This window comes from Zonotrichia leucophrys, chromosome 7, assembly GCF_028769735.1.
Source record: "Zonotrichia leucophrys gambelii isolate GWCS_2022_RI chromosome 7, RI_Zleu_2.0, whole genome shotgun sequence".
Classification (NCBI taxonomy): domain Eukaryota; kingdom Metazoa; phylum Chordata; class Aves; order Passeriformes; family Passerellidae; genus Zonotrichia; species Zonotrichia leucophrys.
The window spans coordinates 5,607,375-5,631,252 of record NC_088177.1 but is presented as its reverse complement, the minus strand read 5'-3'; the positions used below and the strand labels follow the sequence as shown (position 1 = coordinate 5,631,252).

The 23,878-nt window shown below is 41.0% G+C and overlaps 1 protein-coding gene across 1 annotated transcript in view; it reads right to left on the bottom strand.

The window, feature by feature from the left end:
* LOC135450331 (von Willebrand factor D and EGF domain-containing protein-like) overlaps nt 1–23,878 on the bottom strand; it is a 171,261-nt gene that overhangs the window by 5,480 nt on the left and 141,903 nt on the right. The window contains exons 22-27 of the mRNA XM_064718392.1: nt 22,188–22,283; nt 21,313–21,408; nt 18,948–19,043; nt 17,351–17,446; nt 3,532–3,627; nt 1,721–1,816 (exon numbers count right to left, since the gene is read on the bottom strand). Of these exons, the coding sequence (XP_064574462.1) occupies nt 1,721–1,816; nt 3,532–3,627; nt 17,351–17,446; nt 18,948–19,043; nt 21,313–21,408; nt 22,188–22,283 (576 nt within the window). The remainder of the gene's footprint in view (nt 1–1,720; nt 1,817–3,531; nt 3,628–17,350; nt 17,447–18,947; nt 19,044–21,312; nt 21,409–22,187; nt 22,284–23,878) is intronic.

The following is a 23,878-nucleotide window of genomic DNA, read 5'->3' as shown; positions in this document are numbered from 1 at the left end:
AGTTTTGCACAGGGGAGTGGGGTGATGAACCAAAGGGCTCCTTGCCAGAAGCTGAGGGGTTCTGGCAGAGCCTCTGGGTTTGGCCCACAGTCCCTGTGCTGCTGGGAGATGGGACAGAGGCCAAAGCTGTACAAGAGCAGCACAAACACCAACCAGGGGTTGGTCCCAGCCCTGCCAGAGCTGAGGAGGAGGTGAGCAAGGGAGGCAATCAGGAGGCTTCTCATGTTTAGGCAGATAAATACATTTGTTCCACTGAGTCCAGGGTTTGAGGGAATAGCCTCCCATTAAAACATGAAACATGACTCACTTTCAGGGTTACACTTCCATACCTAACATCTGTGAGGATGATGGTTTTCCTGTTCCCCTGCCTCGCTGTGAATACCCTGGAGCAGCATTGTAAGACCTCACCATCTGCTCTCTGACAAAAGTCTTCTCTCCTTCTCTTTAAAAAAGCAGAAATTTGGGGTTGCTGTGGGACCTGGGAGTTTCAGCCAGACCCTTTTGGACAAAAAAAAAAAAAAAAGATTTAACCTCCCACTATGGGAAGAAGTAGTAAAATCAGAATGACTAGCAGATGAAGGGATTTGGAGCAAAGTTTCAGAGGTTAGATAAATCTATAAAAAAACACCTGGCTTGTGTGTCTGCATAGGACAGCAGAAATTGTTAATGCTAGTCCTACTTGCCTTTCACAAGAGCAAGCACGATTTGTTTATTTATTTTATAAACTGAGTCAAGAATATGCCATCAATAACTTTAAACATTCCCATGTTTGAACTAGAAGACAGCTGGCACAAAGAAACAATTACACAGCCATTGGGAGTTAGCTGACAGAAGATTTCCATAAGTAATTATGCTCTGTGAGTGTGAGGGAAAGGGAGATAAAGGAGATAATGCCCTTTACAGGGGATAATGCCTTGATATTTTCCTCATACCCTTTTGCTGTAAAGCTAATGGCAGCCACAAACTGAAGTGACCCTGGATGTAATTAGCAATAACAGATCTCTTCCCATTCCAAGTCTTCCAACCCCCCCAAATGGAAATACTTCCAGCCACCTTGGTCACTCTGAACAAGCAGAATTTACAGGGTCAGGCTCTAAGGTTAGCAGACACAGAATTTCTGTGCTTAATGCCACTTGGGTATAGAGAATGGGTATTCCACTTCCTTTTCTCCTTGACCTCTCCTTTTTACCTTGTATTTCAAATGATTTAATTTAAAAAGTACTTATTTTGTCTGACAGGTTGATGTCAGCATCCATGTGAGAAAAAAGATGAGTCAGGCCTCTTATGTTGAGCCTAGAAATGTCTTTGAAAGTGCCAGTTTTACTGGCAACATAGGACAGTTCTGACAAATCAGAGGAAGGATTTAGGTGCTAATCATGTTAGAGTTGACTTTTACATGTAATAGAATCATGGAATCTTTTAGGTTGGAAAAGACCTTCAAGGTTGACTTTTACACATCATAGAATCATGGAATCTTTTAGGTTGGAAAAGACCTTCAAGGTTGATTTTTACATGTAATAGAATCATGGAATCTTTTAGGTTGGAAAAGACCTTCAAGGTTGACTTTTACACCTAATAGAATCATGGAATCCTTTAGATTGGAAAAGACCTTCAAGATGACCGAGTTCAGGCACAAACCTGACAGAATACACACAGAGGAGAAAATGCAACGTGTAAAAAGCTGAGGTGGTTACAAGGTGCAGGGATGAGGAGCACTCACGGGTCTGGCAGAGCGTTCCCACCCATCCTGCAGGGCACTGGCAGATGTTGGGACCCACACACTCCCCTCCATGGAGACACCTGTGCAGGCAAACAGCTGGGAAGGGACACGGAACAAGTGAGAGCATGCAGGGGATGGGTCTGTGTGCTCAAGAGCTGGCTGAGAGGTCACCTGCTAGGCTTTATTCCATGTGGCTCATGTCATGAATGAAATAAAAATTTGAACTTTTTGGGATAAAGTAGATAATTAAATTGAGAAGTGTGTATGTAAAGTTAAGTGTTTGTTAATACAAGCAACTAATTGTAATTGGTTGTATGAGGTGGAACCAGGGAAAAGATAAAGTGGCAGTCATTGTAAAATGACAAGGAACTTTCTAGAAACATTACCTCATGGAGCACAACCTCATCTCAAGCCAAGATTGGAGGAAAGGTCAACCAATGAGAAGTGAAAATACCAAAACAATTGGTTCAGAATGATCCAAGATATAAACCAATTAAAGACAGAAAGAAGGGACCTGTCACAACACAGATCCTGAGTGCCCCAATCAGCTGAGTTGAGGGGTTTTAAAAGGCCTGAGGTCCTGGACACCCAGGTCCTTCCTTGGAGCCAGTTTCCCTGGAAACACCCCTGTACTATAATTATAGTTACCAAGTTGTTGATACAAGTCTCTGGTTTATCCAGGGGCTTTGCTTCCAGTTTTTTGGTTTTGCAATAAACAGGCTTATCTTGTTTTTATGCAACAAGCCTCCTCTTTGTTCTTTAAGAAATTTATTTTTTAAAGTCTGTTCACAACAGCTGACTTCCAAAGGAATGGGTGTGTTCTGTTCATCACATCATCAGTATGACGATCAGGAATCTTTGCTATTTTTTTTCTTAAGGAATTTATCTCTGATAAATGTCTACTGTGAGACTTGGCATTTCTAATGCTTAGCTCATCATCAGCTAAGAATAATCTCTCTGTGATACATTAAAGCACTACATATTCCATGTAAAAAGCCAAATATTTTCATGGAAAAGTTTGATATGTTTATTGCATATGTTTTTGTTCAGAGATCCTGAAAGAGTGAGTACATGATCTGGTGTATATGTATGAGAGACACTTCCTTCCTTCAGCATTTCTGAATAAATTATTAATATTATAAATTCAAGCCACTAGTTCTGAAATCATATTTACTAGCAGGACCCAAAGGGTAAAAAGCCAATATTTTAATCTGGTTTACATACAGTATGTCATCTTGATTATAAATTTATTCAGTTTATCTGTCAACTTCATGGTAATGAATAGCCATGTACGGAAAAATATTCCTTGAAAATATTTTAGGGTGAGAGGTTTTTTTTTAATTACATTTTTATGTAACTGTAGTCAGAGTTACAGGGTAAGAACACGTCATTCTCCAAATGATGCACCGATGACCTTGAAAGTACATCAGTTTGGAAAGCTTTATAGCAGGCTTTAGACAGTTCTGTACTTTGAAATACATGACATTTCTCAGCAGAATATAACAAAATATGTGAAGCTGTTAAAACATAAAATCAATGCTTCAAGTTTAATACTGTAAAAATGAATTTCCATAACAAGATGTATAACAGAGCTGCATGAAGCAGAACCAGGGTTCCCCCACCCAGCTTTTTCTCCTCTGCAAGCATCAAGTGTTTACAGCATTTTGTAGTACCTGTACTTAAAACTGTTATTTCTTCAAACTGCTGAAGTAGCAAAACAGATTCTGTGCTGGTTTTTAGTATTAGAAGATTGCAAATTGCTGTTGAGTGGGCTAATGAATATAAACTTTGATGGGAGCAGGGGTGCTTACGTTTGCTGCAGTGCTTTCCCCTCCAGCCAGACGGGCAGTCACAGACATTGGGGTGGACACATCTCCCCCCATTCACGCACGAGGGCTCACACACACCTGCAGGAACAAACAAAGGAAGAATGTGGGGCTGGGAAATGAGGGAAGACTTCAGTGGAGGCTCACTTGCTTCCTTGCAGATGGTTAGTTGGCTTGTAATTAAAAACAAGAAACAGAAAAGTGGTTTGGAATTGAGAATCTGAAACACAGAGGCTTGATAGGTGCCAGAAATCCTCATGGGAAATGCTGTGTCATGGGGAAAACGTTTGGTGGCAGATTCTTTTCTGAGAATCTTTGTAATCAGAGTGGCTGAATACAAAGATTCTCAGAAAAGCAAGAGACCAGGCCAAAGATTGTGAGAGCTTTCACTTCCATATGAGAAAATTCCTCCTTCGTGTTCTCAGATGTTCTTATAGATAAGAAAAGCCTTGATGAGGATGGATTGTTTTCACACAGTTCTGGGTGTGATTTTGCATTCAACCAATCATAAATCCTAAAGTTCTTCCATTGCCCTTTTGAACCATAATTTGTTAAAGTACTTACCTTTTTATTCTCTTCTTTGGTACAAATAAGATGTGAGAGCCGAGTTGTTCTTTCAAACACGAGAAGCCAGATGTGGTTTTTGTTGACTTAATGAAAAAATGGAATAGCTAGTTTTCATGTCTTTGATTAAACCGTAGTTGTCAATGTTGTTTTAGAACATTTAACATAAAAATCTCACATTTCTGGGGGGTCATACAGCCTGCTTTGATGTAGGGAGGTGCCATAGGCAGGTACCCGAATTCCTCCTGTCCTGTCTCTCCTTGCCTGTTAAGGTAAGTGTAGAAGAATCCATCATGGGCTGGGTAATTCAGAAACATGGCAGTGCCAGTGTGGTGGGAGTGGGAAAGATTTGCATTTTACATGGAAGGAGGCATTGGATAATTGGGTGGAGTACAAAAAGCTGTGTAACACAGCAAGTGGCTGCTATGGGCTAGGAGAGCCAAGTCAGGAGGAGTTTGGCAGTGAAGATGTGAGAGCACATTTGTGCCCAAGAGCTCCTGCCATGTCCAGAGCTTTGTTTGCACAGTGGAGCTGGCAGTGACCCCTTCCCACCCGTGGTAATCGGTGCTGTCCCTCCCTGCCTGCAGGGATGGGAGGCTTTGGGACACCCAGCTCCTCTCAGCAGAGCAGATAAAAGCCAGCAGTGCCTCCATCAGCCCCCAGGTTGCGCTGCCTTTGTGCGCATCAGTGAGTGTGAATGCTGCAGCAATCCTGACTGCAGGACTCTGCATGACCACAGTCCCCCCTCAGACCTCTGCTGTAGGAGCTGGAGTCCTGATAGAGCCCCAAAATGGGGGTGATTACTAAAAGACAGCATGCAAAAATGCATTTGCACTTTTATTTGATGGGAGAATAACCTTTTGTTCCTCTCTTAGGGACAATCAGGCATTTTTAAGTAGGTAGATTTAGGTTACCTAATTATTGCTGTGATGTAGTGAAATATTGCTTTTGTGGCACTTTGTGTGCTGGGCTCTCCCTTCAGCCCACATGCTGCTGCTGCTCTGGCAGCTTTTGGAGCTGTATTGCTGCTCTTGCTTGGCTGCTACATTTGCATTTCATTCTGTGCCAAACCTCCTGGATCCCTCAGCGTCCTGACCTGCCCTTAGGCAGGGCAGCCCTGGCCAGGATTGTGGGGGCTGCTTGGACCCCAGCCCTCAAACTGTCATCCTCCATTTCCTTCCTTCTCCACCTCTCCTGATCCATGCTGCAGTCTTGGCCTCTGCTCACTCAGGCTGACAGGGATCCAGAGTTCTTGCTGAGCTGTTAAAAAATGCCACAGCCATTGGTTCAAACCTGCATGAGTTCAAAGGGTCGTGGCCTCCATAACTCTGAAATCATTTAATCTCTTATTTTCCCTCTTCCTTTTTTTCTCCCCTTTGATCTCACATCTCCAATAAGAGATTTTTGATCCACAATCTTGGATCAATTCATGTTTCAATTATAAAACAGCTCAGACATTCAGAATTTAGAAAGGACAAGCCCAAACCATGAAGTTCGGTTCTAGATTTAAAACCACTTTGCGCTTTTTGATATTCATGGACCATTATGTGCCCAGCACTAACCTGCTCTCCTAAAATCACTTGAAAATCTATAGATTTTGTTTTGAGATAGTCTGAAGCTTGGACAATATCTTAGAAAGTAAAATCAAGAAAAGGCAATGAGGATAGCAGCACTTGTTCAGATGGATTTCACCTTTTCTTCTTTCTTTTATTGCTTACATTTTCTGTGTATTTTTAACCTTACACAAACAATAACATTCCTGTTGTTTTTTTTTTTTTTTCTTTGTACTGTCAGCAGACCCAGCTGCAGGGAGTCAAATTAGTAATTTAGCAATGGTTTCAGCAACATGTGAGGTCCAGTCTTGACCTGAATAAAACTCATAAGTTCAAACTGACTTTCAACTTTCCATTTCTCCCTTTTTTTTGTTCAGTTGCCTTACAAATGACCAAGTAGCAATGAAAATATAGCATGAACTGCCTTTGTTACTTATGGCATCTCTGATTTCAGTGTTAAATCCAAAGGAGTTCAATTCAAAGTGAACTGAGGTTCAAGTGACTACCAAGCTTGTTCTGAACTGGAGGAGCACTTCTGCCTGCCTGTGAAATTCTCTTTTGCCAAGGAATTCACCTTTAGGTAAATGAATGCAGTGTTATCTCTCCCCTTTTCCTTCCTGACACCTCCACCTTGTCCTCCCTTTCTTTAAGTACAACTCCATCTCAATACCCATCAGGCAGACTTCAACATTTGTTAATGATAACTAGTTTGGATCCTTTCTGGTCCCACTCCTTGGCCTCTGTGGAGGAGTTCCAATTTCAAAATAGCAAACAAAAATGCTAGAGCCTCTCACAGGAAAACTAAATAAATTATCAGACACTAGGAGAGCAAATCAAATTATTGCAATCCTCCCAGGTACTGGCATGACTTTGAAAAGACTAATTTTTTTTTTTTTTTGCCCTGCTCTTAGGAAAGCCCTGGCATATTGACCCAGAGACTGCAGGGTTTGGTAAGTTTTCCATCTCTCTTGGGGACTTGTCCTAATGCCATGGGTATAAACACATTTGTGTGGTGTTTCTCAAGCCTTGTAATGTGCCACAATTCTGTAAGGCCACCATTTACAGCTCAGAACCACTTCCATGATTTTCTGTTTCCCTGAATTGTGGGTTAGATGGGATAAACCATGCTGAAGGTGATGATGCAGGATGAAGGAGCAGAGTGGTTCTGTGCTGTGTTTCAGAGGAGGAGTAGTTTTGATAAGGTAACAAGCAGCTGCAGGTGTAAAGATAAAGCATAGGTGTTGCATAGAGCATCACATAAAACAGGGTCACTCCTCCCACACACTGAAAGGCATTCACAGCTTGCTGAGTTTTCTGGTTAATGCAGCAGCTATTTCTCTTTGATGGCTTTAATGTGTTTTGACCTTACAATCACTTAAAATTTCCTGTGACCCTTTTCATGGCTTATCCCCTCTAGGCTCACTTGACCCAGTGAAGTGCTTTTTGAAACTCTTTTATCAACCTCCATGAAGCTCCCTACCAAACTCTTCAGCCTTAAAATCTCTAAGGTATTCAGACCTTCTGCTTTGTCAGCCAAAGAGAGGAACTTGCCCGCAAAATACATATTTCTGTAAATTACTAAAACCCCCCAACACCTGAAATGTTGTGTTTGAAGTGAACCTTGTTCTCCTGCTGTGAGTAGCACCAGCCATGGACACCCACAATTTCAGGGACTTCTGCTGCCTGCCTTTGTTCCCATTGATCTGCAGCAGCATTCCTGCTAAAATATAAACAGTATTAAAACAAAATATCCCTGTAATGTAAAGCCAGATGGAACTGGGGGCAAAGTTAAGCACTGGACGTGCTTTGCTGGATGAAGGGTCACACCATTAACCAGCAGTATCTGCTGACCAGATACAGAGATTACAAACAGCCAGACATGTCCTCCAGACCTCCACTGCTTCTGTGGATTATCAAAAACTTTCCCAGTTTAACCTAAACCACCTTTAGACAAAAGGACTTCATTACACTGTTTCTCACCAGAAGGAGATAATAAGTACTGAAAAGCTTTTAATTTTGCTGAAATAAGACATATCACCACCCTCCTAAAGTAAAAAAAAAAAAAAAAAGAGGTGGAATATTATACCATGGCCCTGAAATCTTAGAAGGAAGAGATCTTCTGCAATGTTTCAGGAACTGAAACATCCTTTCCTGGCCATGAGACTGCAGAGACTATTTCTTTCTGAATCAAAATTACCTGTCATCAGGTATCCTGAGCCAAGGCTCTGATGAGGAGACAGTGAATCAGCCTGCAGTGCTGATTAGAAGATGTAGTTTTCAAAATAGCTTTTCTTTTAGTTTTTTTTCTCTCTCTCTTTTTTTTCCTCCTGTGGAAGCTGAGTAAATTGACCTGCTTCTGGGTGCATCCTGCCTTTGGATGGAAGAGAGAAAATAGCCTCAAGCAGTAACATCTGTGTGGGCCAGCCAAGGCAATGCATCAGGCTGTATCTTGCTGACAAAGAGCACAGAAATGCAGCCAAAAGAACTCCTACTGGTAGAAACTTCAACTTATCCCTTAAGCCACCATCCCTGTGCTGACATTTCTGGGTGATTCACAGGCCCTGCTTTTATTTCTGGCTGGTGTTGGTTTTGAACTGATGATTTCTCTGTGGGTCCAGTGAATATTTCAACTTGTTCTATTGCTCTTCTGTGGAGCAGGGAGCTTGATCAGCCTCAGGTTTGTTGTTTTAATGTTTGTTTTCTCCTTGCTGCTTAGTGGTTACCTTGATTTGGTGTGACATCCTCAAAAGCAGAGAGCTGGAGCTGGGGAGATACAACCCAGTATGGACACAGAGCATGGGACAGATTTAAAAATATCACTGACTGCTCTTGCCAGGGAAATACAGCTGGCAGAAGTCGAGCTGTGGACAAAAATGAAGCCAGTAAATGTGAAAAAGGTGGATTTTTGTGCTAAAGCTGGCACTTCTAGCCCTTTCAAGTGTTTGTAGGTACAATATATCACCTATTGATAAAACAAAATGAAGGTAGAGAAGCTCTGTGCCAGGAATGACATGATCATGGCACTGTGGGGATTTTGCTGATCCCTTTCACAGGACACAAACTGGAAGGTCAGACCTGCAGTTTCACCAAATTGCACAGTTTAACTGATCCACTGGAGGAAGGCTCTCCATCCCCCTGGGTGCATTGTGCACCCAAGCAGCACTGCTGGGATGAAACATCATCCTGACTGCAGAAAGGGAACAACTCTTTGGATTCTTCTAGGCTCCAAATAAAGATTTGATCTTGCTGAGTGATTCTCAATCCTTTAAAATAAAAAATAAGAAATAAAAAATAAAAAATCCCCAAATGGGGGTGTTCTGGCCGAAAAAAGATGTTTCTAACAAAGGACACCATTGTTTGGATTCTACTGGCAGGAACTAGTGGAGGTAGAAAAATGTCATTCACCCTTTAGAGGGTATAACTGATGCTCCACAGATCATTAGTGAGATGGATGTACCAATATATCTGCTGCTGTGAAGGTCCCAAATGCACACAGCTCTGAAAAACACGTTATGGATTCGGGACACCAGCAATTTCTAGTCCCCTTTTTTCTGCTTCCAAGGGCAGTGAGGAAATAGTTTTGCCCATGCTGAGTTTTAGGCACATATGTTTTCCCACAGCTTGATTTTATCTGAAATTTCCCATCTGTGTTGATTTGGGTTTGTAAATAAAGGAATAACTTTCTCTGCAAGCTCTGTCTGAGTAACCTCAGATGTGTGATCCATTGAATGCCAGTAATTATAGGCACAGATTAAATTTTAGAGAGAAAAAATACTTGTCATGTAATAAAATTCCAAATTTTGTGCAATGCTCTAAAATTTGGATCCTTATCCATATCAAGCTACCAATCATTTTGAGGTTTGCTCACCCTATTTCTCGCTTCACGTAGCTCTGACAGAGATGCAAAGCACTTCTTCAATAAATTACCTTTCTGAATAATAAAAAATAATCTGGTAGAAACCTCTGAGGGATGCAGTGCGGGAGAACAAATTACTACAAGACACAGAGGGAGCTGTAAATGTAATTGTGATGGTTGTGGTGACAGTTTGCATTTCTAATATATTCACTTTACCACAGAGCTCTAACAATAAGAGTTAGTTTGCATGACCTAGCACACATTTCAGGAGAAAAAAATTGCAAACCATATAGATAGCAGTGCAATGTCAGTGCTTTGCCTAATTATGTCTGGGTCTTCATTCTGATGTGTACTCTGATATACTTATGGGGCCTTTTAGTGATATTAAAGCAGGAAATAAATCTAATTTAGTTATTAGTTCGGTAAAAATGAGAAAAATAATTACTACTATATGGAAAAACTCCTGAGCTGCCAGGCTGCACTGCCAGAGTCAGTGTGTGATGCACTGCAACCCTGCTTGCTCTCAGCAGCTGATAACATCTTCTGTCAGCCAAGGAGGATCCTGATCTCTCCTTCTCCATCTCTACCTCCAAAAGATCCCCTGGGTGTGATGGCGTTCACAGGGGTCCCAGGATGAGGGAAGAGATGAGGATCTGACTCCATGTTTCAGAAGGCTGATTTATTATTTTATGATATATATTACATTAAAACTATACTAAAAGAATAGAAGAAAGGCTTTCATCAGAAGGCTAGCTAAGAAGGGAATGGAATGATAACAAAAGCTTGTGACTCTCAGAGAATCCGAGCCAGCTGGCTGTGATTGGCCATTAATTAGAAACAACCACATGAGACCAATCACAGATCCACCTGTTGCATTCCACAGCAGCAGATAATCAATGTTTTTCTTTTTCCTCTGAGGCTTCTCAGCTTCTCAAGAGAAAAAATCCTGGCAAAGGGATTTTTGAGAAAATATCATGGCTGCAGCTGGGAGTGAGTGGTAGGCAAGGCTCCTAAACCTCAGGGAGGCAGTGGGGAATGTCACTGCAATACAGGCAGGGGACTCCCCACTCCCCTTGGACTGAAATGTCTCTGTCTCAATCTCATCATCTTCATTTTGCCTATTGTCAGGTGAAACTCTGGACATGCAATAGTGTGTTGGGATAGCTGTGGAATACTTCAGCACTTTGCAGAATGAAACCACCATAAACAAAATAGGCGCGTGTAGGTGCATATTTAGTTATTTGGGGAATATTCTGCTAGGAACTGAGAGATTTAGAAACCATTAGTAAATCCTTTTTCTCATTTTAGTCTGATTGCAACACTATTAATTTGAAAAAGCCTATAGCTCTACTTTATTCTCAGCTTTGCAACTGTTAGTGTATAATTAATGTGGGGAATTGCAAAGTATTCTCTCAGCACAGGTCATATTCCCAACTTGTTAGGGGCTTGAGTTTGGTAACATTTTCTCTTCATTGAAGAATGCTCTGTGTTTTATTAGGTCAGTGAACCATTCCAGCCTGCATATAAATTGTTCTGCTGAGCTGCTTCCTTGTCATGCCTGAATGAGAAGTGAAAGAGGGCTCATACACACAGCTTCTCCTCTGTTGGTTGTTTTTGCAGCTCTGTGCTTGAGGATGACCTGCCATTTGGGCCTTTTGGGCTCATTCTCCTTGCCCTGCTTGGTGCAGTTTGGTTCATTTTCATCTGTGCAAAAGAAAAGGGAGATTCAAGTCTCAAGACAAGGGGAGCAGCCCCAGGGTGCAGTGGTCTGGCTGATAACCCAGCTAAAAAATGAGGATCTGGTCAGGAAGTTTGGAATAGGACTGCTGCCTGCACTGGCACTGCACCAATCTCTTCATCACCCTGTTATCATCTGCCTCAGAAATAAGCTTGAGCTTACATGGAAATCAGTGCTGGAGAGGATTGTCTTGCCTGTGTCTTTTTGTGGATAAACAGACAATATTAATCTCCATGACCATCTGTCCTCTGGGCTTTTCAAGTGATAGATCCATTGCTCCTTTTTAAAGAGACATTTAAAATATATTTTTATTAAAAAAATAGATCCCCAAAATGTTGTTTCTTAAATCAATTAGTGGGCAAAAAGCAGTTTTTGTCACACAGAAACCCCCTGCAAAGAGAGATGCAGAAATTCAGGAATCCCTTTTCTTTTGCTTTGAGCATGCTTTTACATACAGCAGCAGATCTGGCCCATTTCTTCAGTGCATTTAAGATATAGGTAAAGAATATTAAAATTTAGATGTTCAACTCCAGTAAAATTCATGCTGTAGTCTGGGAATGTTCTGCTTATAGAATGAATAAAAAATTTAATAACACTTTTGGGCTTGTTTAGGAAATATATTCAGTTCTTAACCAGATTTATTCTTGTTCCCCTCCTGAAAAATAAATTTAGACAGATGCATGTGCCCAAACCCCCTATTAAAATAAATGCATCAGCTACATATATATGAAAAAATTTACTTTTTAAGAAAGGCCAACTAATGGTTTTGTCACAAATCCTTACTAAGGGTGAGCAGTGAGGAGCAGTGCTCTGAGAGCACACCAAAAACCAGGTTGTGCCTGAGTCACTGTCTCCTGTTGGGAAGTCACAGCTCTCCCTGTTCCCCCCAGGCAGGATGCATGGATCATGTTTTGTTCAGCTGAAGAGGAAAGACAGCAGAAGCCTGATTTTTTTTCCTTTTTTTTTTTTTTTTTTTTTTTGGTTTTTTTTTTTTTTTTTTTGTTCATCTTCTGTTGTATTTCCTGCCCAGGGGAGGAAGATGACATCTAATATGAACCTATTCTGTTAGGTAGACTGGTAAATCGGTAAATCAAGTAAAAACTGAGACCAGTGTTTCCTCTTCCAGTGTCTCCAGACTGGGCACCAACCAGGGGACAAGCCAGCCCACAAACCTTGGTACTTTTATTTCTTTGAACAGGGAGTTACAGGTCTGTTTGCCATAAGCAGCTGCTCATTTCCTTCCAAACACCCAAATATGTTCAAGCATATTTGCTGTCCAGGAATCTTAGACAAACACTTGTTGCTTTTAAGCACATCCTTGCTGTATGAAAAGCAAGTTTGATGTGAATGATTCCTCCATCCATTTGGATGAGATACATGGTCTGTTCCCTGCTTGTTTGTGTGGGAGGGTTTGCTGGACCTTTGCCTTGCAAACTGGCTGGTTTTTGATAGCTGAAGTCAGTCTGGCTACTCAGTGAAGACATTGCAGAGAATATATCACACAGTGTCAAGATGACAACTCGGTGGGAGCCTGATTTGTTGAGCAGTAAAACTTCCTGCTTATGCAGCTGGCGAGGCAGTAATGCACAGAAACATTACATGGGAAGGCTGAAATGTGGGAAATCAGTGACTTTCACAATATGACATTGCTTAGCAAAAAGCTGTCTTTGAAATCCAGTGTTCACATTTCCAATTAGTTTGCCTCCAGCTCCCATGCAAGGAAAGTCCTCATGCTACCAGGATGGGAAAAGAAAGGAGGAGGGAAGAGGAGCAAGCAGAGCTGGAGGAATGACTGTGAGTTATATTGCACACTGTGAATTGGCTATAAATCCTGGCTTGCAGGAATTACTGGAATGGAGAAATAGTTATCTCCTAACTCTGAGATCCAATCTGCAAAGCCCCAGTGTCAGTGGGATGATTTATGTGGTACAAACTCATCAGGAATGAGCCCAACACAATGAAACAGATGCACACAGGAACTCGCTCTCAGTTTTACACGGGGAGCAAACCCCATGTCTCTGGCTGTGTGGCCTGGCCATGAGGCAGTGCCAGAAGAGGGGCTGAGGTCAGGCTCCGGGGGTGCCTGGTGTGCTGGGAAAGGCAGCAGGAGGATGCTGCTCTCCCTGACCTCTGTTGCTGATGAGCTCCAGAGGGAGCTGTGGCTCGCCTTTTCTCGCTCAGAGATGCGCTCGCAAGGAGCAGACAGCAGAGGAAAGGATAAATGTGTGTCCCGTGAATCCCTCTTCCTCTCCCCTTCTCTTCATTCCAACCTTTCCTAAGAAAACTCATCTTTTATGGGCTTTCATTTTTAAAGGTTGTTTGTAGAGCAGTCCTATGAAAATACATACAGTAAATAAAGGAAACCTACCGTGTTGTCTGTGTTTATAATTTTTGTTAGGATGCAGTAGATATCAGTCAGAACCCTGCTTTAAAGCCTCCTGAAATGCAGTGACATCCCAGGATTGTTAAATCTGTGCTTTTCAAAGGGGAATTCAAACCACTGCACAAACAGTTTTTCTCCAGCGCCCGAGCGTGTTTGTTGGATGCGAAGCTGATCCAGAAACATATTTTATTTTGCGGTGCTGCCAGCATTTGCCTCTTCCCTCTCAACAAGACTGATCACACTGGAAACAATCCTTCTCAAATGAGAATACGAGGCTGTAGATTGCTGATGCACAAACACACATTTCCCTGTCAGCTCTGCCGCCCGTGCCCGGCTGTGGGTGTCTGCTCTGCATAATCACCAGGCACTTACTGCAGCTGGCAGCCACTCACACCTCCCTGGTTTACACTTTTTGGGGGTTTGGAGTGATGTTTATTTAGATACAAAACACAAACTTTCATGCTGAATGCCTTTCTTCACACACTCAGGAAGAAAAGGAGAACGAGCCTGAATAGAAAAGATGAGGTGCCACCACTGTGTCCTGCTCGTTTTTGGCTGTCATGCAGACAGTATTAGAAAATCCAAACTGTACAGGGATGAAACCAAAAATCATAAGGCAGAAATTCCAAACTGTACAGGGATGAAAATGAAAACCCTAAGCCATGCTTCTATGTGTTTAAAATAAACCAATAGCCTGTTTGGGTTCAGTTCAAAAATAACCTCTTTGATGGGTTGTGTGGCTTTTAGTTTTTATTATCTCCTTCAACTGAGAATCTGAAGCTGCCAAAATTAAATAGAAGCTTTTTTTTTTCTTCTCTGTCCCTGCAGGTGAGATATTAAGAAGGAAAGAGAAATGTCTAAAAGCAGTGGAAAAAATATCAATGTATCAAACACTGACAACATTGAATTAACTGCCAATTTATCTGCCTTAGTATTAGTTTACTCACTCTATCTTGATAGGTTTTATTAGTCAGGTAATAATCCATCCCAAATTTCTAAGATTATAGACTGAGTGTATATAAGTACATAATAAAGCTGTTTTGCTGTCAGAAGTGTTTGAAACTGTACTCGATGTGTAAAAGTACATAAAAACAGAGCAATTCCATATCCAGAGTGCAAAGAACAATTAAAATAATTATAAAATCCTTCAAAGGGATTTTTTTTCTCAGAATTGTCACATTCATCATTGTGGCTAAGCCACCTGTACATTTCTCAGGTGAGGTCACCTGGCAGCAACAGGGGGTACCACAGAGCTGTGATTTGGGCAACAGGTTCACCTTTAGCAGCCTCTCTGACATTGTCCTGGTGATTTGGAAAAGGGAGATGATGCAGTGCTAAACTTCCAGTAAACTTCACATTTGATCACAGCTTTGCTACCATGATATGTGCATTTTTTCCCCTCACTCTTTGTGCGGATTTTACAACTCTGTGCAAGCTGAAATGTCCTGTGAAATTCAGGGCTCAGCTACCTTACATGGAGTCCTTAAAGCCTGACAGAAAACATGCTCAAATCCAGAAAAAAAAACCCTCTGTAAAGCAGAAATGTACTGGTTTTTCCTCATTCCTTCTTGCCATACCCTTCCCAGGAAGGCCAGCAGAAGCCCTGCACAAAAATTCCCAGCTGTATTTCTGAGCACTCAGTTACACAGCCCATGGGGCTGTCACCTCTGCACAGTCAGCTGCCCCAGGTGGCCTCAGGATTATCAAAATTAACCTGATTAATGTATAAATACAGATATGTTCACTGCTAGTGACACTGCAGAATGAGCGGCATGATACTCAGCTCTATTTGAAATTACAAATGGATATTATGGTAGCTTTTACATGTAGCTTTTAAATGTAGTTTTTACATGTTTTGTTTAAGAAAAAGAGGGAATTCTTCATGTTAGGAACTTATTCTCCATGTTTTCATTTGTCTGTGTATAGTTAGGAACATGTGCCTGTGTTCACACTTTAGCCTTTCAGTGTATGCCACATATTCTAGCTAACCCTTCAGTCTAGTCCATACCTGATGAAAAATGACATGAAATCATGCCTGAAAAGGGGGTGAGATGTGTTTATGGGACAGACAGCAGCCCCCACTGCTGGGAGCACTGGTTTTCTGCATTTTGTGGGGAGGAAAGTTGGCAAAGGCCAGCTGAGACTGATTTCTGCTGTGCCCTGCGGGCTTCTGCTCCAAGGGAGCAGCAAAATCTGGAACCTCTGACAGAGGAGGTTATTCTAGAGAAGTTATTCTAGAGGTTATTGCTAGAGAAGTTCTTCTATATAACAATAGGAAGACATACAACTCTAAGAGAAACTGCTTATTATAAAATCTTTTGAATTAACAACTACTTTTGATGGATCTTGATACTTGTCCCATGTCCTCTTGATTTTAGGCAAGAAAAAAGAAACATTGCTCAACATTTTTCACCAATTAGCAGTCAGTGGCCAGTAAGAATCATCAAAAAGTATTGCTTTCCTTCCACTTAATTATGTTGCTCTTATTTTATCACATTCACAGGCCCTTTATTTGAGTTTTTATAACACTAGGCTAAATAAACCAGACTAAATAGCAGTTATTGAAGTAGAATGAAGGCTTGGATCAGACAGAACAAAATTGTTTTCATCATCTCAAAAAAATTTTTTTGCAAAAGATTATAGCAAGATGGACAACAAAACCTCAGAAACTTTTGGAAAGTGGAGAGGAACCTGCTGTGAGTTGGTGGAGTTTGGAGGAGTGTTTTTCTGGGCTGCAATCATCATCAGCACGCTTCCCTTTGATCTGCCTGGAGATGTGGCAGGGTGTTTAGAGCTGGAAACAGCACTTCTCTAATGTTCCCTAACCTCAAAAACAGGATGCCAAACATAAGGTTTTTTCCTCCTTTTTTCTCCCTCCAGCACATTCCTGCCAGAACAGACTATTCAATTGTGCACTGTGCGTCACGACCCTCTCTGCTGAAGGAGGGGAGAGCTGCAGTGTGGGGAATCAGAGGGCTTTTGTTGCTGCAGGGAATTTTTTACTGTTTTTTTTTTCTTTTTTCCTCTGTGTGTGAGAGACATAAAATGCTCTGGAAATGTACAGATTCTTCCTGCCAAGAATGGTTGTTTTCACAGCTCCCCTCTTGCCAATTTCAAACTGATTAAGAAATAATAAAGGAAAAAAAAAAAAAAGTTTTCGCATACATATCCTAAACCCCCTGGCTGACAGATATTGTTGAGCAATTGAGTCTGTAAAAGTGCCAAAATAACCTATTTCCCCAGAAGAATCGAAGAATCAAATATTAATGCTGATGGTAACATGAAAAAGGGGAGTTTTCAGTGACAAGAACAAATTCAAGGATAAAGGGCTGTTAACCAATTACCTTAATTAAGCTGGAATTATGACTTTCTAATATTTTTAAGGATCTTAGTCAGGTTCTTGGCCTTTGGCCCTAATTTTTTCCCCCCCAAAAAATCTTTCATGCAAAATAATAATTAATCTCTGAATATGAATGTTCCTCATTTTGAATGCATGAAATATTTAGAGAGGATTCCAGCAAAATGTTCTCCTCCCTACTTTTTGACTTGACTTACTCTAATTAACAAGTTGGTTTTGGCTATATTATGGGCTCTGATGGAAATATAGGTGATCACAGCACAAATACAGGCTAAATGTTCTGTGGAACAGGCACAAAAGGGAGAAAAGGGGTTTAGGAGTCAGAGAACTGAAAGGGAAATGTGTGACTCACTTTTCTGGCACCTCCTTCCCGTGTAGCCCCGGGCACAGGAGCAGACGTTGGTCCGGACACAGTGGCCACCATTCTTACAGGGCGGGATGCAAACAGCTGGGGAGAGGAAAGGAAATGTTCTGAGCACCAAACTCACCTGGGGACCAGCACTGCCACAGCACAGGCTCCTCATTTAGGTGCCTCTGTAGGGAGAGCAGCTCACAGAGGTGTTTTTTGGGATGGTGACTCCCCAAAGGGTGATTTGGGCAGCTGCCTGGGTGGAGACCCTGATTCTCTGTTGTTTGTGGCACAAATGTGGGACATGGTTCCCATCACCTGAGGGTCTCTTAGACACAAGTGGTCAGAATATTCCCAGTGGTGTCAGATTTTTAAGTCTCTGTCAAAGGGCTCCTCAAGGGCTTCTCCCCATGAAATACAGATCAGTGTTGGACATTTGCTAACTTGGTGGTGCTGTTTTTCCTCCCTTTCTCAAAGAAGCAGAAGGAAGGGCATTGTTTTCCTTCAGCATCCATCCGTTATATCCTGCCATCAATTTCAGATCCCATGAATGTGGATACTTATTTTCAAATTTTAGCTCTGTCTAAACCAGAACACTTGAGAGCTAACATTTCAAATCACCTAGATGTTGAAAATCACCTGTGTTCAAGAGCAAGATCATTGAGTTACAGTCTATAATTTTGACTCTGTCCTTCACCCCCAACATCATTAAAAAAGAGTTTCCAGCAAGCTCCATTTGCAATTAGATTTTTCTGTGTGAATCATTCACTTGCAAAAATATACATCAGGACCAGATTCATCTAGGAATATGGGAAACAAAAGAGATTAGGAGAAAAGAACTTTAAATGTTGAAGTAGTTTTGGTACTTCAGGGTGTATTTATATTCCCAGATTCAGGAGTTACTCTGTCCATATTAAAAAAGAGAATTCTTCAATCCATATTGAAAAAAAGAGCACAGGGGTGGTCCAGCTGCTTGGGCTCTAAGTTCCCTTCCTTGTATAAGATACTGGGGCATTAAAGGATTAATTAATTTGCCTTCTGCAGCAGAGAGTGAGTGAGAAGCCCAGGATACTGTTAGCCTCAGTTTAGAGCTGCGACAGGGACTCAAAATCAGCTCCTGCTCCATCAGAGCAATATTGGATCACATTTTTAGTGATGTGATGAAGTCCTACAAAAGTTTCCCATCCACAGATCCACAGCACTTCAGGGTGGTCAAGTAGGTGACATTGTGAGTCCCATTTGAAGGTAAATTATCACCTGGTTCTGAAACCAGTATAGTACACACCACAGGGTACCAAAATGAACAAAGCACTGCCATGCTTTCTTATTTAATTGAATAGTTGCTAATTAATGATATCACTGGTTTAGAGTAATTACTTAGTTACTATTAATGGCATCACCAATATGTTCTTACTTCTTCCCAATACCATCAGGAACAATAAAACGTGGATTTATAGCAGACTATAACAACAAGGGAGTACAAGTAGATATGACAAGGAGAGTCTCTGGATATATTTCATGTGGGGGTAGGTAATGTTATGGGTATGTTTATATTTAGAGCCTGGGTCCTTTATCAAGATGATAAATGAAATTTTCTTACCTCTCTGGCACTGTGGCCCATAGAAACCAGAAGGACAGGAGCACGTGTTTGGACGTACACAGATTCCTCCATTCAGGCACACAGGATTGCACACAGCTGGGTGGGAACACAAGATAACTTCATGAATCTCTGATAATGTTGAACTTTTCAGAGCAGGCACTCTTTCACTGCTGCACTTGCCATTAGAATTAATATTTCTAGTGAAAAGTTTATTGCAACCCTTGCAGATCAGTTGTGCTGCAGCACTTATTCATGGTCAACACAGTGGGAGCATTTCAGAGGTGTTTTAGCATAGCTTGGGAGATGAAATAGCCTATAATTTAATGTAATAATTTAATTTATTTTGGATGTATTCTTTTGATTCGCACAGTTCATTTATTTCCATTCCAGTATTCTCACCAAGCATGATCCCAAGGCAGTAAATGTAGTCAAATAAAATACACCCTGGATAACCTGGAGATGAGATATTAATTGTTTGCTGCTTTGTCTGCGTTCAGCAGAGCATTGTGGCATTTCCATGGACTTGAATAGGTGTGCACCAAAAAACCTGTTTGTTCTGCCTCATTTAAATGCCAGTTCCCACAACACATTGGCTCATTCATCACCAACAAAGGCACTTGCTGAGCTCCCTTTGCCTCTTTATGTATCTGTTATTACTCTAGATGATACAACAGGCATTGGGAATTAAAAGCTGTCTTGCATATTTCTATGTGGCAAGTACCAGACTGTTAAAAACAAAACTATTAGAATTTCAAATTGATTTAGATGGGAACTCAGTATGTGAAGAATAAGGAATCTGATAAAGTTTTCATTGTAAAGCAGAGTGACACTTTAAACCAGCCCTTTTCTTTCTGTTCCCTTTGTCTTTCAGTATCTTACAGGATAGCCTATTAAAAATATAAATGCATTTAAGCTTAAATAAATTAGGGGTCACTAAAATGTTTCAGATGAACTAAAGAAGAAATAAAATGTCAATTTGGAAAGAGAAAAAAAAAAGTGAAATTTTAGTCTAGATGAGGGGTTTTTCTGACAAAGGAACGGTAACTTATGGAGTCAAAATGAATTTAATTCATTGCTTAAGAGGAATTTGGTTTAGTCATGTCATTGTCCTGGTTACTTCATAGGTGTCCATAATCATGTCAGTCTGTCAGTGTTTATATTTCCAGGATGAAGTCCTCTTTTTTAAATTTTTTTTTTAAATTTTATACCTGTATTCTTCCTGACATTCCTTTTATAACACTTGAGGTGGGAAACCCCAGCAGTGCCCACAAAATATTCTGTGCAGTGCACTCAAAACTGTGCCAGAGAGATGAGTCTGGCAGCCTTTCACCAAAGCTGTCAGGAGACAAAAAAATCCTGCTGCTGTTATCCTGGTCTGGAAGTTGCTGCTCCTGTTGCTTGTTGTCTGCCCTTCTCTTGGAATGACTCTGTTTAAAGCCACCCCAAAATAAAATTGCAGAACTCCTTGAGAAGAAAAAGCAGAGCTAGTGGGAACCAGAACAGCAGTGACAATCCCAGTCATTTCCTGTGGATCACAGCTGGGCTAATTTATGTTCCCTCAGTAGGGCTGTCATTTTAACACTTACAGGAAGAGCAATCTCCAGGAGATGGAGGTTAAAATGACATCTCTCACCTTCCAGGAAAGGTAATGCAGGCTGAAGGTGTCTCAGCCATTTAATATTCACCGTGGCAGAGGCAGACAGCCTCTGGAGCCTTCAGGTCTGGCACTGATTCAGGTAGTTCTCATCTTTTAATATTTCACTATTTTGCATGCCTTGTCCCAGGTGAGTGCTGCAGTTTCTGTGCCTTTGGAGAAAATCCACCCCAGCTTTTAGGACTTTGATCCTGAGAGGGAGCTCTGAGCTGTGTCTGTTTAGAACTTTGAGAAATAAATCTGTAGTTCCAGTCCACACCTTGTCATTTGGGTGGAGGTGGCTTTTTCCTGAGCTGCCCCACTCGTGTGGATGCTTTTTGGAGGTGCTCTGCAAGTGAGAGATGCAGGCAGGAGGAGCAGTGTGAATTCTGGCAGCACAGCGTGATAAGATTCCATGCTCCAGAATCACACAAGCTTAAAAAGCTGCAAAAAGATTCTGTTTGTAAGTTCCCTGAGATTTAGGTAAGCATTTAAATTCAAGAATATTTATACAGACATCTAAACTTATGAACAGTTACATAAACTCAAGCTTTTCTGAGGTTTTGCCCTGTACTTGGTCTCCTCTTCTTAAGCTTTGATTCCTACTTGGTCTCCTCTTTTAGGCTTTAATTTTTAAGCATCAATTCCCAGTCTGAGCACCGAGCTGTGGGGGGGATCTCAGGGATTTTTTGGCACTTTTGGGCAGAGGACGAGGCCCTGCCAAGCACTCACCTGTGTCACAGGAGGGGCTGCTCCAGCCCTGCCTGCACTGGCACTCGTCTGGTGACACACACACGCCCCCGTTGTGACAGTGCCTGCTGCACACCCCTGCAAAACACACCAAAAACCAAAATATCTCATCACCAACACCACTGCACATCCTAAAGCTGCCCTATTCCAGCCAATAACTGATAGTGTTAGTCCTGGAGATAAACTAAAGGTTTTCTTGATTTGTTTTTTCCCTTTCCTTGATTTGCTTTCTCTATGAGAAGCCACACAACTGAAATCCTTTGCTTTTTAAGTATTCCAGCTACTCAGTTTCATAGATAAAATTATATTCCTCTCAAGGGCAGCCTAATATTTAAATAAGCAGGAAGGTCTGTAATGATGGAAGTGCATGTGTTTTGCTGATAGAGAAGGGTTTGAAGGCTGATTTTCAGATATTTTCTGTATTTTATTGAACCTCTTTTTAAACTTGTATTGCAGAGTAGCATTACTCCTAATAGGTATGGCTGCTCTTTTGTGTTCTCAAAATTAGCATTACTACATTCACTCACAATCTTAAATTTCCTAAATATTACTATAAATAACATGCACTTTTTTTCTTCTTTTTTTGTTTGTTTTTCCAGAAGCAATTTTACGTAGAAAATGTTGAATTAGATGTGCATATTTTTACATAATTCAGCAATGCTGCTGGTAAATAAATGCTCTGAAATAGCTACTGTATTACTTGAATCCTTTGTATTCAAGAAACATTTTAAAAGAAAATGTAGGGGGGAAATAAAAGAAAAAAGGTTTTTTGATGGTTTTCTTTTTTTTTTTTTCTCTTGTAATTTTCTGCTAATTGAAACATGTGATGAAGAAAGCCTGAGTGAGTTCATACATACTTGTTTCACACCGAGGCCCTACGAATCCATAAGCACAAGAACAGGTGTTGTGAGGCAGGCAAGTTCCTCCATGCTCACACAGGGGCTCACACTGAGCTGCAAGAGGGAAAAAACACAGTTCTAACATGAAATTCTCTGTGGTTGTGAGCACTGCACAGGTTACAACTTTCCCCATCCCATTTTATTAATCCAGGGAGTAATTTGGCCGAGGAAAACACTGCAGGACAGCAGCAGCCATCTCATTAGCAGCACAGCACTGATGAGCAGCTGTATGGAGTCTGCAAGGGAATGGTTTCAACATAATCATATTTAACTTCTGAGCAGGCATGTTTTTAAGGACATGTTTTGAAGGCTAGTGATGGATGAAGCACAAATGCAGTCACAACTCAAGACCTTGTCCATCCCTCTCTAGAAATTTGCCTTGTGGATGGTCACTGGTGTCAGAACTCACAATAAGGCAGAGATTGTTTCTTCCTCATAGAAAAGACTTGTGAGTGGATTTGTCAGCAAAATGGCAAACATTTAAGCAAAAAAAAGGTTAATATTTAATGGGCAGCATGAGCTCTGCAGACAAAGAAGTTAGGTAAAGTTTTCTTGACTTATTGCAGTATGCAATAATTCTGTGAAATGAAGAGGATGAGTGTGGAAAGGATTGCAGCTACTGAAACAGGCTATTTGCTGAAAGCATGCTTGTTTTTCAAATGTTGATAGCTTTGAATTTAAAAACTTTATTGTACAGGGAGCCAGGAAATTTTGGACCCTTAAATCTAAGATCTACGGCAGGTACCTGAGAATTCTTTTGTAACCTTCTAATAAGAGTTAATTGCATATGGCAAACTCAAAAGAGGAGGAGAAAGATCACAGAAGGGACAGGATGATCACTGAAGGGGCAAAATCATCACAGAAGGGACAGGATGATTCCTAACATTCAAAGGAGAAACTCTGTGGCAGAAGCAGAGCAAGAAATGTGTTCCAGAGGCACCTCATGCTATTGGAAAAAGAAAAAATAAAAGGGCACCTCACATAACAGAATGAAAAATATCTTCCCTTGTGTGTGGGAAGTGAATACAGTGAAAAATGTTGTACTTTGGCTCACTTCACTGGCAGGGTTTTGTCTTTTATGAAGGATATGAGGCTAAGCAAGGTTATTCCAAGGAAAAAGCAAAATGAAGCTAACGAGACCTGAAACAAAGCATCTTTCATTTTAAGTATTGTTACGAGGGAACAGAACCTTAATGCACCAAATTTTGTTCCTAAAGCTGGAAAATGGGCTATGGAAATGGAAAGCTAAATGAAGGACTAATTCTTGGGGAGCCACATAATTTAAATGCAGTTATTGTGTTAAAGACCTCATCACCCCTTGTGATTGTCACCAGGCCATGGAATATGAACTTTGCCATTCAAAAATAATAATGAAAGCCCTCACACATTTTCTAATTGTATTAAAAAAGACAAACTCCAAGAAGGTGCTGTTTAATAAGCTACTTTGACACAAATAGCATTGAAGAAATGTATTTGGTATTTAATGATGAAATTTTCAATGCTGCGTTATGTAACTTTAGGATTTGACCTTCCTGAAAATAGGAGACTTACAAGTGTATTTTAGATCCATACTGTGTATGCTGAGAATGTCATTAAGCTAAATTTAGTTTTGATTAGATAAGGTTGAGACATTTGCAAATCAACATGAG